At 31.5% G+C, this 16,540-nt stretch overlaps 2 protein-coding genes across 2 annotated transcripts; both read right to left on the bottom strand.

Moving 5' to 3' along the window:
- Positions 1-650: 650 nt before the first annotated feature.
- Positions 651-4,601, bottom strand: LOC146943471 (Late embryogenesis abundant (LEA) hydroxyproline-rich glycoprotein family). The gene is made up of 2 exons (XM_085741734.1): positions 3,844-4,601; positions 651-995 (listed from the first exon to the last, which is right to left on the bottom strand). Exons 1-2 carry the CDS (start codon positions 4,519-4,521, stop codon positions 909-911), a joined length of 765 nt encoding a protein of 254 aa, XP_085597860.1. The 5' UTR covers positions 4,522-4,601; the 3' UTR covers positions 651-908.
- A 5,389-nt stretch (positions 4,602-9,990) lies between these two features.
- LOC146943470 (protein-protein interaction regulator family protein) lies at positions 9,991-14,027 on the bottom strand. The gene is made up of 10 exons (XM_085741733.1): positions 13,861-14,027; positions 13,678-13,779; positions 13,527-13,595; positions 12,841-13,005; positions 12,633-12,746; positions 12,406-12,477; positions 11,326-11,409; positions 11,123-11,223; positions 10,718-10,802; positions 9,991-10,525 (listed from the first exon to the last, which is right to left on the bottom strand). The coding sequence occupies exons 1-10, from the start codon at positions 13,939-13,941 to the stop codon at positions 10,124-10,126; spliced, it is 1,275 nt and encodes a 424-aa protein (XP_085597859.1). The 5' UTR covers positions 13,942-14,027; the 3' UTR covers positions 9,991-10,123.
- Between the last annotated feature and the right edge of the window lie 2,513 nt (positions 14,028-16,540).

The following is a 16,540-nucleotide window of genomic DNA, read 5'->3' as shown; positions in this document are numbered from 1 at the left end:
TACCATGTTTTTGTTGGTATAAAAACAATAAAACATTTCTCATCAATAGAAGGGAAAATTCAACATCTCTTTTCCTTTCCTCTTTCACTCGTTAATTCATACCAAACAATATATTTAATGTACTCCCCTTAACATCTTTTTCTTTCTTCCCACCATCTTCTATCCTCACTTTATTCTCACAATCAAACATAGTAAAGTATACTAGACAAATAACGAGTGTCATGACTCTTAGGAAAAAAGTAATAATAGAATAATTTTATTAAATTGAGTAAGAATAAAAGAAAAACTGATCAAGTACAAGTTATCATATGCAATGAAATAACTTATAAACTAATCAAATAAACCATATATATTAATCAAAACACATTATAGCCCAAAAAATTAAAGAAATGATTTACATTAAATTTTAATAATCAAATGGGTAAAACTTCCAATCCAAGGCACTTTTGAAATGGGACAATTTAAGGTGAGGAAACAAAAAGGTTAGAAGAAAGAAAGTGGGAGTTTGGGTTGGGAGAGAGAGCTTTAACAAAAGCCAACCCAGATGCTTCACCCACTAATTGGATTAACTTTACAGTTTGGATACTGGTCAGCAGATTTTTTTTTTTTCCTTACAATGGAAGTAACCAAATAAAACGTTTATGCAAAAATTCTTATGAGAAAAATGTTTAGTGCCCTGATTTAATATATTTTCCAAAAAAAAACACCCATGACTATGGAGTTAAACAATTTGTTGAGACTCCTTTTTTGATAGCCATTGTAAATTCAATATTTCCTCTAATCAACTATTTTTTCCCTACTCATTTCTTCCTAAAATTAATTGAAGAAATGAGAGTCGAGAGAGAAATTAAGTGAAAATTAAGGACATTGATAGTGTCAACAAGAATTATATGCACTATTCTTCTTCATTAAACACTCAGTCCATCGAATCCACACTGCTTGTAAGTCAGAGATTGCTTTCTTGGACTGATCACTATAGCACAATCCACCGAGACCTGGAAAGTTTAGTTCATGATCAATAGTTAATATATTGGTAATGCATTGCTTAATTAAAACAATACTGATTAATATAAAGAACATGAAACATAAAGAAAATAGGAAATTGGAGTAAATAACAATTTAAAGGCACAAAATAGGAAGGAGGAGTAAATATTTAAAGTAAAGTTTCATTGCTTAAAATACAAAAGGAAGATGAGGAGGGGGTCAAAATGCATGTTCACATTAGCAGAAGGATGATGCCATTACTATCACCCCATGTGCCCGACAAAGAGGATAGTCACATGGTGAAGACTTTCTTGGCCTAAAAAGTTTACACATATTGGCAGAAGCGTTTGACATTTGTATGCTTCGTTTAAACATATTCTAACCTTGATTTTTGAAGTTAGATGAAACGGGCTTAGTTTAATTTATCCAACATCTTATAGTATCAATGTTCTCATAGAAAAAAAATCTTACAGTATCAATGTATATGAAATAAGATTTGGAGTCTCTATCGTTATATATATTGATTTTAAGAGAGATGAAAGAAAAGGATTAATTAATCTAAGGGTATAAGCTCACTAGATTGTGCTCACATTACTATAGGGAATGTAAATCCAAAGACACCTAAAAGAAGTAGATAAAAATTGCATCATCCATGTACATATTTCTAAAGGAAAACAGGAGAAAAATTAACAATTAGAATGACATATTGAACTTGAGCTGGCGATAAAGGGTGTTTGTTGATAACATGGTGCAGTGGTTGGTACCCTGGTCTTGGAATCCAGCTACCAAGTTCTAAATCACGTGGGGCCTAACAATTTTATCATTTTATTTGCCCATTCTAAATCATTCATTATTTTGCCATATAAGATGGGTCCTCAAACATCAATCTTTCCACTCCCATACAGTACCTTAGTATTTTTGGTTCCCGAATTCCTATTCCACTAGTATATGTTTTTTATATTAAAAAAAAAATGCAAAGCAAAGTTGTAAACCCTTGAAATTGAATATTTCACTATAGTCATCACACACACAAAACAGAGATAGTGCACAAACACAAATACAATATGCTAGCACACATCAACGAGGCTATTGGAATGTCTTGCCATTGCCACAATGCTATCCAGAGACGAATATATAAAAGAGCATGAAAAGAAAGCACTCAATAGAAAACCATAATCAATTATTAAAAAAGGCCCATATATCATCAATTAAAATTATGGACTAAAATACAAAAGTTGATTTGATAATATCAAAATTAAGGTGATAAGGAAAAGGAATATTATAACTGTACGATATGACTCATGTGGGTGAATAACAAAAAAGACCAAATCAGCATTTGTGGTCAAAATTAATAGGCATTTTTTTTACAAGAAAATTAATAGGCATTTGTAAAGATAACCCTGGAACTTTTTTTTTTATTTTTAAGGAAACCCTGGAACTTTTATCTATCTACTGTATTAAATAAGTCTGAATATTCATGAATTTTTTTTAGGGGAATTTCATTACATTAGACAAAAAAGAAGAATCGTTCTCATATTCATTTATTTTTTGTTGATTACTAAGTAGTAATTCCTCCTTCAAAAAAAAAAGTAGTAATGAAATATCTTTCAAAATAATAATTCAATTTCTGAATATTAGAACGATTCTGAATATTCTAATTTAAGTTAATATATCATACTGAATATTCTAATTTAAGTTAATATATCATATTTTACTAATTACTATTAATAATAGTTAAATTTCTTGTAGTAAAAAGAAAGTACAGTGATAGTTAAATATCACGGTAAAACTAGTTTTTTTTTTTTTAATAATTTACGTAAAGACATATAAAAAACACTAAGGGTGCGTTTGTTTCAAGTTATATTTGTAGATTCCCGGGAATAAAAAGATATAAATATGCATGTCTATGTTTGTTACAAGTTTACTAAATTTTATTCCTGGGTATAAAACGTTCCTGGGAATAGAAAAAATTTCCCAAGGAAATGGGTGGGAATAAAGTTCCCATGAAGATGGGAATAATTTCATATGTAATTACCTATTATAATCCCTATTTTTATGGTTCCCGGGAATATTATAATGTTAAACAAACATCTTTTTTCTATATACCTTGGAATAAAATCCCCATCTTTATGTTCCAAGGAATGTTATTCCTAGGAATAAATTTGGTAAACTTGAAACAAACACACTCTAACATATTCAATTTGACAAAATTGTAAAAAAATGCCTCTAATTGCAACCAGCACATATCCAAATCCGGTTAAACTCTAATTATGCACACACCTTAGCCTAACCTACCATATCCGCACTATTTTACCATCTTATCCTATGTAGACCCCAAAAAAACAAAGATCGTAAAATGATTCCTTTCACAAAGAATCGCCACAATTACGGGAATTACAAATTACAAAATTTAATACAAAACCCCAAAAATAAATAGAATCAAATCAAACTAGATGGAAATGAATATAGTTAAACTCATGCTATTTTCAACACAACATTCAAAGCACAAAGTCTAATAAATACTATAAACATCATTTTATTTAATTTATTAAACCAAACTAACTTTTTCCTTCCAAAAAAGAAACAAAAAAAACTTTCGGCGCACGTTAGCCTAAGGAAGAAATAAAGACAAAGAAGACAAGTTAAGAAAAAGCAATGTGTGTGAGTCAGTGGGGTGTGGAAAACAAGCCACCCCCTCCCCACCACCACCACCGCTAAAAAAACACAATCCCATAATGTTGCATTCTTCTACATTAAAAACCAAAATCAAAGTGAAGATTTACTTAATTTTGAACTAAAAATGGCAATAATAATATCCAATTCTGAAAAACAAAAAATAAACGAATCTAAGAAAATTACCTCAACATTAGGAGAATCAAAATTCATGACACGGATCTTAGCACCAACATCACCCAAAACTCTAAGATCAACACGATCATTCAAGGAAGCATCTCTAATCAAATCAGCAGCATCAGCTTGAAGCAAATTAACCTTCTCAACGACAATGGTAGCAACAACATTTCTTACACTATGAGCATCTTGATAAAATCCAGGAACTGAAGCTTTTCCAAGTGGGATTCCACGGTACATCACAGTAAACCTGGACTCACCGTACTTGATCCCTACCTTGTTCGGATTAGCCGCTTGGAATAGAAGACGAATTGTTAAGGAAAGTGAAGCGCCGGCGGTGGTTCCGGTGGGGATGTTCGGTGTGGGTGTGATTCCCATGTACTGGACTCCGACTTGTTGAAGATCGAATTGTGGTTTTTTGGGTTTGACTGCGAGGAGGATGATGAGGACGATTGCGAGGGTGAGAAGTGCGAGGAATGAGAGGAGGAGGAAGAGGCAGCAGCAACAGCCTTTCAAGGAGGCGGAGGAGGAGGAGCGGGCGGGTGTTCGTGGGTAGTATTGAGGGTGTTGGTGGTGGTTGTTGAAGCCGTTTGAGTAGGATGATGGTGGTGGTGGTCGTGGTCTTTGTTCACCGCCGTGAACACCGTTTTGTTGTGGTGGTGGTGGTTGATTTGTTCTTGTGGTCATTCTATGTTTTGTGAATAGTACTATTTCTGGGTTTGTAAGAATTGGAAGAAGAATGAGTGAGATAGTGAGAACGAAAGATTGATTTGGACAATAATGAGACTTCTTTATAATGCTTCTCTCAAATAAATCAAATAACGAAAAATATATATACTCCCTCCGGTCACATATATAAGCAAAAAAGTATTTTTTACGTTCATTGAATACATAATATATTTGGTCTATATATAGTCCAAATACATTAAGTATCGAATGAATCTAAAAAGTACTTTTTTGCTTATATATGTGGCCGGAGGGAGTATATATATATATTTTCCTCTATGTTTGGTAAATTTAATGCTTAAAATATACTACTTCATCGGTTTTAAATTACATGACGATTTTCGTATGTACTAGACAATGTAATTAATTTTGTATCAAAAAGAGATATTATAAATTGTTTTACGAAATTATTCTTAATTAATGGTAAGAAAAAGATAAATTAAAGTATTGAAAGAAAAGAGTGTTGAGGATATAATATAAAAGGTAATACTATTGTTTTATTACTATTGTAAAAAATGGTAAGAAAAAGATAAATTAAAGTATTGAAAGAAAAGAGTGTTGAGGATATAATATAAAAGGTAATACTATTGTTTTATTACTATTGTAAAACGAACGTATAATTTAAAACATCTTTTTTTTTCCAAAAAAACCATACTATAATTCAAGACAGATTGAGTATTTGTTTAATGAGTCAAAAACATAGTATTTGATCAATTTTTGTAGTAATAAATACTCATCAAAGCCACTCATCATTAAATTTGGTAAATTTAATGGTTAAAACTAAATGCAGCACTGAAATTAATCTTCTAACAAGACATCATTATATATCTCATTTAGTGACCCTTTTATCTCGTCAAAACCAACTTAGAACAAGCATTATATTTTAATTTTAGAAATATACAAGTCTTATTTTAGAAATATATCCAAACGCTCTCATTTAGTAGCCTTTTTTTTGTCTTATTTTTCATATAAATAAAAAAAATAGGATTTTCTTTGAATAAAAAAAATTGGTTTTTCTTACAAAATTCGTTTTTTTTAATAGGTTATTTTCAAATTTTTCAACAATGACAATATCCTTGTGACGACAATTGATTTAATTAAATTTTGGATACACTTCAAAATCAATCTAATTTTTTTTTTTACACAAAATCAATCTAATTATTACTTTCTTTTTTTAAACATACATATACTTCAAAATTAGTAGTTAATCTAATTTATACATATAAAATGACATAAAATTATTTATTTAATTAATAGCTGATTTTTTTCAATTATTGCAAAGAAAAAATTGAGATAAAAAGAATAAGTTATAAGTTATAAGCTATTTGAGCCCGCGTATCAAAACATATTATTAGATGGTAAAAATAATTTATACGCTTATGCAGGGCCGGCCCATAGCCCGTCGAGGCTGGGCTATGACACCGGGCCTCGATTTTTTTGGGGCCCAAAACATATTTTTTTTTAATATGCAAGGCACTTAATTAATATTTATATAGCGTTAATGCGCAAATATTTCAAACAGTTCACGGTGCTTCAGTGGCGCGCCTGCCTTTGAATGAATGTTTGGGAGTGGGTTCAACTCCCACTAGAGTACTTTTTATCAATAATTTTTATTTTAGTGCCTTATTTAGTCTTTTGGTGCCCAAAATTTAATATATTTTTTTCCATCCTTAAAAACTAAAACAGGGCCAACAAATTTGTTAAGACGGCCCTGCGCTTATGAGAGAGTGACGATTATCAAACAAGAGTTTTTACTAATTAAATGAGCTTATAAGATGTGATCGATAAGCTATAAGGCAAAAAAAAATATGTCTTGCCACATAGACTCAAATTATAGAAACATAAATAATTTCTCTTTTAAGGGTTGGTTTATAAAATAATGCAAACTATTGATTAATAAACTCAATATCACAACGCTTTTTTGTTAATTTATGTGAGGTAATCAACGAATTAGTACCAATCATAAAATAAAATTCTATATTTGACAAGTAATTGACTTAGTGGTTAGGATTACTCGAAATTAAAACTCACATGTGCTTTTAACATCAGGATGACTGTAATGGTTTCCCAAATCAAAAGCATGCTGCGTTAGGTGAATTTTACACTACACCGCATTAGAAAGATGGTACTCTGACTTTCTGACATCTTTGTGGATCTCATCCTGTGTGATATTCACCCTAGGTTTGTGTTTTGAACAGTGTTGATATCAAGACCAATCTTCAACTTTAGGATGAACAATCGATATTTTTCTTTGGAAAATTTCTATTTATTTTTAATAATCTGAGTTAACATCAATCAAAATCATTCATATGTCTCCACATAATTCATTCTCGAATGTAACAGTTTCATTCTTTTAATCTCCATGCTCGTAGGAAAATGTTCGAGACAATATTCATCTTCTTTACTAGCACAGTTCTTGCCATAAAATTTGTTAGTATTGGATGCATTTTCGGCTGCTTTGCTTTCTAATAAGAACGGACTCCACGAAAATCAAAAGTTCAAATCATAAAACTTGGCGAATCTATTTGAATTCAAGCCGAAAAAGATGTCCACATTTCATGCCTGATATTGTCTCAAATGGTAAATACAAAACATATATTTTTGATATTTACCATAAAGATTTCCTTATTTTATTCTTCTAAACTTGATTACTCACTTTAAGATGTTCACTTTAAGATGGTACTCTGACTTTCTGACATCTTTGTGGATCTCATCCTGTGTGATATTCACCCTAGGTTTGTGTTTTGAACACTGTTGATATCAAGACCAATCTTCAACTTTAGGATGAACAATCGATATTTTTCTTTGGAAAATTTCTATTTATTTTTAATAATCTGAGTTAACATCAATCAAAATCATTCATATGTCTCCACATAATTCATTCTCGAATGTAACAGTTTCATTCTTTTAATCTCCATGCTCGTAGGAAAATGTTCGAGACAATATTCATCTTCTTTACTAGCACAGTTCTTGCCATAAAATTTGTTAGTATTGGATACATTTTCGGCTGCTTTGCTTTCTAATAAGAACGGACTCCACGAAAATCAAAAGTTCAAATCATAAAACTTGGCGAATCTATTTGAATTCAAGCCGAAAAAAATGTCCACATTTCATGCCTGATATTGTCTCAAATGGTACTCGATCTGTTTGCGGGTGATCCGTTGAGATAATCTTGATTGTTGAACAACACCATAACTAAAGTACTCGATCTATTTTCAACATCAAATTAATTATTACGTTTCTCAAATATCTCAAAGTTTTCCAAAAGCGGATCATTTTAAAACACTTTATTTAAGCCAAAACTCTAGAAGAAGGCTCCAACCACATCACACACCTTTCTTTCCCACTAAGAAAACCCTTGAAGAGAGCCCCTCAAAAAGAAACCCTTGAAGAGAGATTAATTCTTTAACAATTCATTTTTCTTCCTTTTTCTTTTTACATAGTAACATCAGAGAAATTTAGGCAGGGTCGAAATTAACAGTGTTATTAATGATTGGTGGAGCAGGAATGTTTTTAATATGATGATGAGTTGATGACCCAAAAGGTGAGAGTATTGGACACGTGAATAAGAAAATAGTTTGTTTCTAAAACTTGAGAAAAATATTGCTAGAACTTTAGAAAGCACTAAGATATTGATTTTTTGTTTTGGTTCACCTCCAACAGATCATATATCACTTTACCAAGTATTTGTTCTCATACATTAAAATATTTTAGTTTAAACTACCAATTAAAATACTAGATGACAACCAAAAGTTGTAAAAGTCAGAGAAAAAAATGATCAATGTGGCGCCTTTTGAGTAAAAGCTGGATGTTCTTTCTCATCTCACAAAAAAGATTGATCCCACAATGTTGATTCATGCATTTGCACACCAGGTTTGATTGATTTTGTGAAGAAAATAAGGAGAGGAATAGTTGACAAATAATGTGAGAAGAGGGAAAAGAGTTAAATTGAAGAAATTTTATATTATTATTTGATATAGAAGAATGAGAGGATTTAACAGAATATCACTAAAAGATTCAATAGTACAAATATATATTCATTTTATAGCACCGGATAATTTTTTTTAGGTCAGACGTCTTTTTAACTTCCATTTTCACTTTTATTTTCCAATGTATCTATAGCCAAAATTTTAAGATTAATCATTTGAGATACGCATATCCATTTGATGGATTGACATCACACATCAATTTTTTTTCTTCATGTGCATTGATCATAGATCGAACACATGACCAGGTGTTTAAGAAACTCAATTATCTACAAATTGTGTCACAATGTCGGTTCACACTTCTTCTAAGCCAGAGAAATTGACCCTATCTTATAGATTTATCCATCATTAAACAAACAGATTCAACTTAGGTGAAAATAATAATTACAACCTAAAAGATGACGACTAAAAGCAGATGATTAAAGATTGGAGTAAACTCTAACAAATGAACTCTCAACTTTTTTTGGTTTATAGTAACAAACCTATTGCAAATAGTATTTGGCTTGTTTTGGTTTATAGTAACAAACCTATTGCAAATAGTATTTGGCTTGTGATTGATAAATTATAAATGCATGAATTAAACAAAATTAGGGGCTAAAGTTACGTGCTCTTGGATGCCTAAATATTCAAGGTTTTCTTAAAAAATCACCCAGGGAGTCTAAACCGTGGGAGTGGAAAAAGAAGCCCATGAGACGAAAATTAATGGTTTATAACTTTCTTTTGGATTTTATATGTGATCAGGAAGGCTTGAAAGTTTAGTTCAACACACAAGGGATATTCCATTGATCTTTTTTTTTTTTTTGACAGGATATTTCATTGGTCTTGTTAAGCATGTCTTTTGTAAAAAGATTGATTTCAGTTAAAAATGTTTAATGAAAAAGATACTAGTTTAGAAGCGTTCACACACCATAGTGAATTGAACAATAAAGTTGAATATAAAAATTGCATTTACAGACAAACCATAAATCCTTCCTAGTTTCAAGTTGCATTTACAGACAAACCATAAATCCTTCCTAGTTTCAAGTTACAAGTAATTCTAGAAATAAAATCAATTCAAATCAGAAACCCGCAACTTAATTGCTTACTGACTTCATGAATAACCAATTTAATTACAGAGGCAAAGCAATTGACGTTAAAAAAATCACCGCACGAGAAATCTAATTGTCTCAAAAAAAGAAATCTTATGCCCTATAGTTTTTAGTTGAGAACCTATAATCATATATATTCACTAGACTTGGTATATCCCGCAAAGGCTCGCATGACAGTGTAAGGTGATCAATAACCAATGGTAACAAGTCTTTGTATGGACAAGTTAAACAAAGAAAAATATATAAAAATGTACACATCCCTAGAAAAACAAATACAGCAAACAGAAACTCACGTAAACTAAAATAAGACATTCTTAGTTTGCAAAAAACAAACCCAAAAATACAAAGACAAAAAGTAGAGAAAGTACATTTGATTACAGAAAAATATTAAAGCAGCAAGTTTTAATACAGAAGCCTAACCATAGCAAGGGATAAACTACAAAAAATAAAACATCTCACTGAATAATTGATGTGTGTCGTGGCGGGCCATTACTTTAGGTCTACATTATCAGTAGCAGCTGCAGGATCTGCAGTGGCATTGCTCGATTCCGTCTTAATTGTTTCATCAATCCTTCTACCAGAATCATCATCTAACTCATCGTCCATCATATCATCCTCTCCAACATTTATATCTTCCACATCATCGTCATCATCTTCATTATTGCTTCCGTCAGGGATTTTTCTTTTCTTGGGACCATGCTCGAGCCTATGAGTATCCAATTCTTTGTCCATAGTTTCTTGTAAATTCTGATCATTGTTTCCTTTCCTTGCATTTCTTGCATTCTGCCATCTCTCCAAATCCTTCTCGACATTGGCAAGATACTGGTCCCCAATTTGTTTTTGATACTCAGACAATTCCTCTCTTCTTGCATTTTTCCATTCAAGGAAATCCTGCATATTGCAAAGATGAACAATCTATAAAATAACACGATATACATTTTAAAGTCAATAAAACATTCATGAAATAAAAAATATATATCATATTTGAAATTTAACAGGGCTAATGATAGATGACTGTTCATATTAGACAAAATGATACATAAGATGTAGATCAAAACAAATCAAATGCCTAAGTTTGACTACCTCTTCTTTGCTCTTATTAGTTGACACGTCTTCTTCATCCAAGGGCTTGTTAGGCAAATAGTAGATTGGAGGTTCTGTTTTAGTCCTGCAAAATTACATTCAATCAAACAACAGCCCAAAAAGATCAAAGAAAAACTTTAATGTTTATCTAAAATTTTGCAATTAGCATGAACATCCAGTCATCAAATTGCTTCAATATTACAATGCAATTGAACAGAAACTTATCTTCGTCTCAATAAAATGTGAATATGGACACTTTTGGACCAAAAATAAAAATAACCTGCAGAGCATTGCATGGTATGACGTTAGATACAGTAATAGATGTCCAGCTGTGGAACAAACTAGTGAAACATTTTGGCATGAATAAACTCTTGCCTCATAAATTTACAGTTGAAGAGAACTAACCTTATAAAATTGCTTAGTCTTTTATGATGCTCACTCCACCGAAGAAACAGTAACTCCAATTGCTTTTCTTCTGTCTTAGCAGCCACACGTGCCCTAAGAGTCTGATCAGAGTTGGGAAACAAAAGAAAAATGTATATTAAAAACATTTGTTAATGGAACCATAATGAAACTCTGCAAAGAATAGTTATCATTTGAGATCCTACCAAGTCCCTCCTCCGTTTTTCAGCAATCTGTTCGCGCTCTTCTTTCCTGAGCCTTTCACTTTCTTCCCGTGCTCTTTGTTCAGCCTAGGAAGGAGTTTCAGGGTATTATGAAGCTTTGGATGTTAGCATGAGAACAAGATAGAGAGAAGACAAAGTGGCAAGAAAAATTATTTCGAGCTTCAAATAGAAGGGCCTAGAAATTGCAAGCACAGTAATAAATGGTACATTTGATAAGTCTAATTGAAAAACGGCACGCAAATCATTGTCACACGAATGTACATGTTTGTCACTAATAACCTGTAACATGCTTGTTCGAACTATGGACCCTCGAAAACATGTCCGTTCGGAATTTGTAATCCCAACTATCATCCATCTTAAGATTGTATGCAATCTTTAAAAGTTGAACATAAACTTTGATAGCCAATTGTATAGGTGGTTGGGCAAACAACTTAATAGGAGGGAAGTATCAATCTAAAAAAGTTAGTAAGGGAACTGCCACTAGGCCTGAAAATAAGGGCTCGCAACGGGCAATACTCCTTAACATATTGATCTTGTGCATATGCAAAGAAATAACGAGACGCGTGAAAAGAATGCAGTATATCAGAGAACTGATGTACATAAAGAAACACTTAGGTATGCGGTGGTTATTTTGCTTCAAAAAGACGCAAACATATTACGTGCCCTCCTGAATCCTGCTTAAATAGAAGTCCCAAATTTCAATTTATACATGTTGCCTATCAAAATCTACCAACGAGTACAAGGACATATCAAATGAGTAGCAAAAAAAAAAAACAAATATTCCAGACAATGATGTATTCATCAAATTGTTTCACCAAGTCTTTACGAGAGATTTCAAATAACATCAATCAATAAGGACAATGGCCAAGCATAATTTTATCAATTTTCAGTGCAGGTGTATTTCATAATTCTAAATATCCTTAAACAAAGTGGATTAAGTGAATTATTGTCAAGTGTATGCATTAGGTTTAACAACACAAATGGCTATAGGAGCTGCATCCTCACAACCAACTTCTTCAATAGGAAGAATCTTAATATTAAAATGGGCATCAGCAAACTTACTTTTTGCAAAGAATTCGATCTTCGCATAAACGCCTCTGTTCCTGAGAGTTGCTTGTCTTCCTTTCTGAATTTCTGGTACAGTTCAGAACAAAAGAAAAATATAAGTGTATAGAGGAGAGGGAGAGAAAATATATGTACACTGTAAAACAACTACTGAATTGAGCTTATAATTTAAAGCAACAATCTAAGAGTGTGTTTAAAACCAAGTAATCAACTAACATACATACCTCCAGAGTTCCCAAAAGCTGACCCAGCATTCTTTTGTTCCTATTAACCAAGCTTGGGTCTTCATTCTTAGGCAATACCCTCGGAACATGTACTGTAGTAGGCATCTCAGAAGCCTGACATGAAGAACAGACCATAGCATTAGATACAAAGCTTCAAACCAATAATCATCATTCATCAAGAAGGTAAGACATTTATTGCATTTAATACCATTGAATTTCTTTGATAACTGTCTCTTCTAGACAATCCACTTTGGTGAGAATTAAAAGGCTTCCCATCACTCTGACCAACGGTAGCATTCCCATTTACACCGTCGCCAGTTGAATCCTTTGTGTTTCCAGCATCAGCATCCTCAGTCAGCTCCCCATCACCAACCTTCATTCCCAAACAAGATATACAGTTAAAAGACACACTTCTGTTTTCCCCTTTGTGGTTTAAGGGTCAGGAAGGCACATGAGTAGGGACACGACACTACTAGTTATGATTTAGAGATTTCTAATAATTTCGATATTGTTTTTTAGACATTTCTAATAAAACCATAACTATTCTGAGTTTGTTTACCATAATGAAAATAAAAAATCTTCTATCGAATTTAAGCTATAACAAATAGGCCTTAATTTAAGCTATAACAGCCCATCCCTTAAATTATCAGACAATTGCACACTACATTCGAATTTTGAACAGCCATACACATAAGTTATTTTGTATTTATTTACCATAGAGAAATTCACTTCTTTTCATAAAATCGTCTATCAAGACTAAAAACAAATTAGCCAAATTTAATCTGTAACAAACAACCCTTAAATCATCAAACATTACACACTACTGCATTTGAATTTTTAAAACTAAAAATAAAAAAACTAAACTTGTAAATCATAAGTGGAAAAAGAAAATACCTTAACAACAGCAGATGAAAGTCTCCGTTTAGCAGGAGGTTGATCTTCAGAATCACGATTATCTCCACCCTAATTAAAAAAACAAATCCATAAACTCAATTGAAGTGTAATTGAATTGAACCCTAATTAACAAAAACGGAAAGAAACTCACGTGACGAACAAAGGGACGCTGGCGAATCGAATTATTGCGGAGAAGAGGAGTTGATAAAGCACCTTTACGAAGACCACGAGGATCTCGAAGCCTCTCAGTTATCTGAATTCAAAATCAACGAATCAAAAATCAAATTCAATATCCAGAGAGAGAGTATGAATATAGATATATAGATATATGAACCTCGCGTTGTTGACGAAGAAGTTCATCGATCTCGTTACGAAGTTCTTGTTCAGTTTTTTCCGCCGCCGCAGTACTCCCCATTGATATCTGTCAGCAGTGGATGGAGCTACTTCTCTCTCTCTCTCTCTCTCTCTCTAGAATTACAAAACCCTTTCAATGCATATCATACTGTTTTTTCACTTTACTGACATCTATAAACCTTTTCACTTTTAGTTAGGTTAGGTAAAATTGTACCTTTTTTTTTACTCAAATTTTTGTGTAAATAATTAAATTAATTTTTTTTTTGACATAAAAAAAAACAGAAGAAAAAAATCTGGAATTAAAAACAGGAAAAAATTAATATTTAAATTGATTTATAATCTATTATTTTAGTAAATATTAAAATAAATTGACCAATAAAGTATTGGTTTACTCTTTACTTGCACACCTTTAAACCTTTTTAGCTAGTTAGGTTGGGTAGAATTACAGTACTTTATTTCGGATAAATGTTATGTTGACAATTATTTGGTTGTCCGATATCGTATATTTATATTGTATAACTACTATTTTATTTTTTAATTAGTTATTTCTCTTTCATAGTTACATCAATAATTATAAATTATGTATTTTTATACAGATTATCAAATAGTTGTTGATTTTTGAATGTTTAAATAACATTGATCTTATTTTATCACTTTTCTTATTATTTTTCTTGAATGTGTGGCTTATCTTAATGAATAAATTGATTAAGATAAACTGTAGATAAAAAATGAAGGTTTAAATGTGTAATTGGTCCCTGCACTTTTAACAGATTTTGGCATTGGTCCCTGCACTTTTTTTTGTTTGGCATTGGTCCCTGCACTTTGTAAAAATATTGGCATTGATCCCTGCACTTTTTTTTGTTTGTCATTGGTCCTTGCACTTTGTAAAAATATTGGTATTGGTCCCTGCACTTTGGACAAATATTGGTATTGGTGCCACGTGGCATGAAATGATTGGGATCAATACCAAAATTTTTACAAAGTGCAGGGACCAATACCTATATTTTTACAAAGTGCAGGGACCAATGTCAAACAAAAAAAAGTGCAGGGACCAATGCCAATATTTTTACAAAGTGCAGGGACCAATGCCAAACAAAAAAAAGTGCAGGGACCAATGCCAAAATCTGTTGAAAGTGCAAGGACCAATTACACATTTAAACCAAAAATGAATTAAATGTAAAGCAAATTGTGTTTGAATATTTTACGTAAAAGTGAATTGATGAATAAATTTTAGTGTTAAAATTATGTTTTGACTTAAAAGCTTCCTATTATGTCACGTGTATGTTTTTATTCCACATTTTGAGCAAGTTATAATGTATGTTTTTATTCCACATTTTGAGCACTTATAATAGATTCTAGGGGTATAAAATTGATTTTGACATGTTTGATTAAGATAAACTTATAATAGAATTAGCTTCCTAAAATTAATTTTAACTCAAATATATGATTTGAATAAACTCTTTAAAAAAATTGAATAAATGACTTTTCTCATAAAATCATTATAGGTAGTTATTTAACATGTACCCTATGGATACATGTAAACATTCTTTTTATGTATTTTATAAAAGAGAAGCTAATTCTTACAACCAAATTTAAACAATATTTGGGAAACTTTTTAATCGAATGTACTTTAAATATGTCAAGTGTAAATTAGTTATCAACTTTTGATTAGTTATTTTATAGATTATAGTATCAACTTCTGATTTATGTAATGTGTTGTATTAACGATAATACTACATATAAAATAACTAAGATAACTAATTTAAACATCCACAGTGAATCAAGTCTATAGCTCACACAAACCCCTAAACAAAAGTCATGAGATGAGTTAGTGACTCATCAAATAACCGGTTATCAACATTTGAGTTTACTTGTTAATTTGCAAGTTGTAAGTTTTTATGGTTTCAATCTTTAATTTTTTTGTTGTTGATGAAAATGGCTTCAATATTTTGATTTGGTTATGGGAAGGGAGTTATGGAACTCATTACATATCTGGTGGTTATGTACTTCAAAAATTGATCTTCTCCCAACAAAAAATGTTCTCCCATACAAGCTGATCAAAATACCTCCCATGTGAGTTAACTCACGTATGTGTTAAACCTAACGTGACTTAAGTTACGTTCGCTATCCACGTTAGTTAACTCACACAAGTTATAACCCAGCGTGAGTTAACTCATGTAGGTTATAACCCCCGTGTGAGTTAACTCACGTTCGGTAAGCTATTTTGGTCAGTGTATATAGGAGTGAGCGTTTTTTTGTTAGGAGAAGAGCAATTTTCATGTACTTAACAGGTTATGTACTTAATAGGACTAAAATGTGGTGAGACCATTATGTCTAAAATGGTTGTACATCATTTTAAATTTAAAATTAATTGCAAAATACGGTAAAACAATTCATAAAGAAGTGTATCCAAATATTCTTCTGAATGATGTACTTTCTGTGTGTGCAGAGTGAAAAATCACACAAAAAACACAAAGAAAATGACTAAACTATTCTTCCCTTCATTTTTCACATCAATTTGGGTATACTTTTTTATTTGGAAAATATTTTAATTTGGATTTTAGGTATTTTCATTTTTTAGGACCGTTAAGTTATTCATATTTCATACATCATTTCGATCAAAAACAATATTTCATACATCCTTAAGGTTTCTTGTATTT

Source organism: Medicago sativa, chromosome 2, assembly GCF_051527215.1.
Source record: "Medicago sativa cultivar Bolivia chromosome 2, Bolivia_mono, whole genome shotgun sequence".
NCBI lineage: Eukaryota > Viridiplantae > Streptophyta > Magnoliopsida > Fabales > Fabaceae > Medicago > Medicago sativa.
The sequence above is the reverse complement of the archived record's forward strand: the minus strand, read 5'-3'. Positions and strand labels throughout refer to the sequence as shown.

Bases quoted from the DNA above. Each gene is read 5' to 3' on its own strand.
- LOC146943471 (XM_085741734.1), bottom strand. From the start codon at position 4,521: ATGACCACAAGAACAAATCAACCACCACCACCACAACAAAACGGTGTT. The intron at 996-3,843 runs GTAATTTTCTTA...TAAACTTTCCAG, and splicing joins TTGATTCTCCTAATGTTGAG to GTCTCGGTGGATTGTGCTAT.
- LOC146943470 (XM_085741733.1), bottom strand. From the start codon at position 13,941: ATGGGGAGTACTGCGGCGGCGGAAAAAACTGAACAAGAACTTCGTAAC. The intron at 13,596-13,677 runs GTGAGTTTCTTT...TTTTTTAATTAG, and splicing joins AGCGTCCCTTTGTTCGTCAC to GGTGGAGATAATCGTGATTC. The intron at 10,526-10,717 runs GTAGTCAAACTT...TGCAATATGCAG, and splicing joins CTAATAAGAGCAAAGAAGAG to GATTTCCTTGAATGGAAAAA.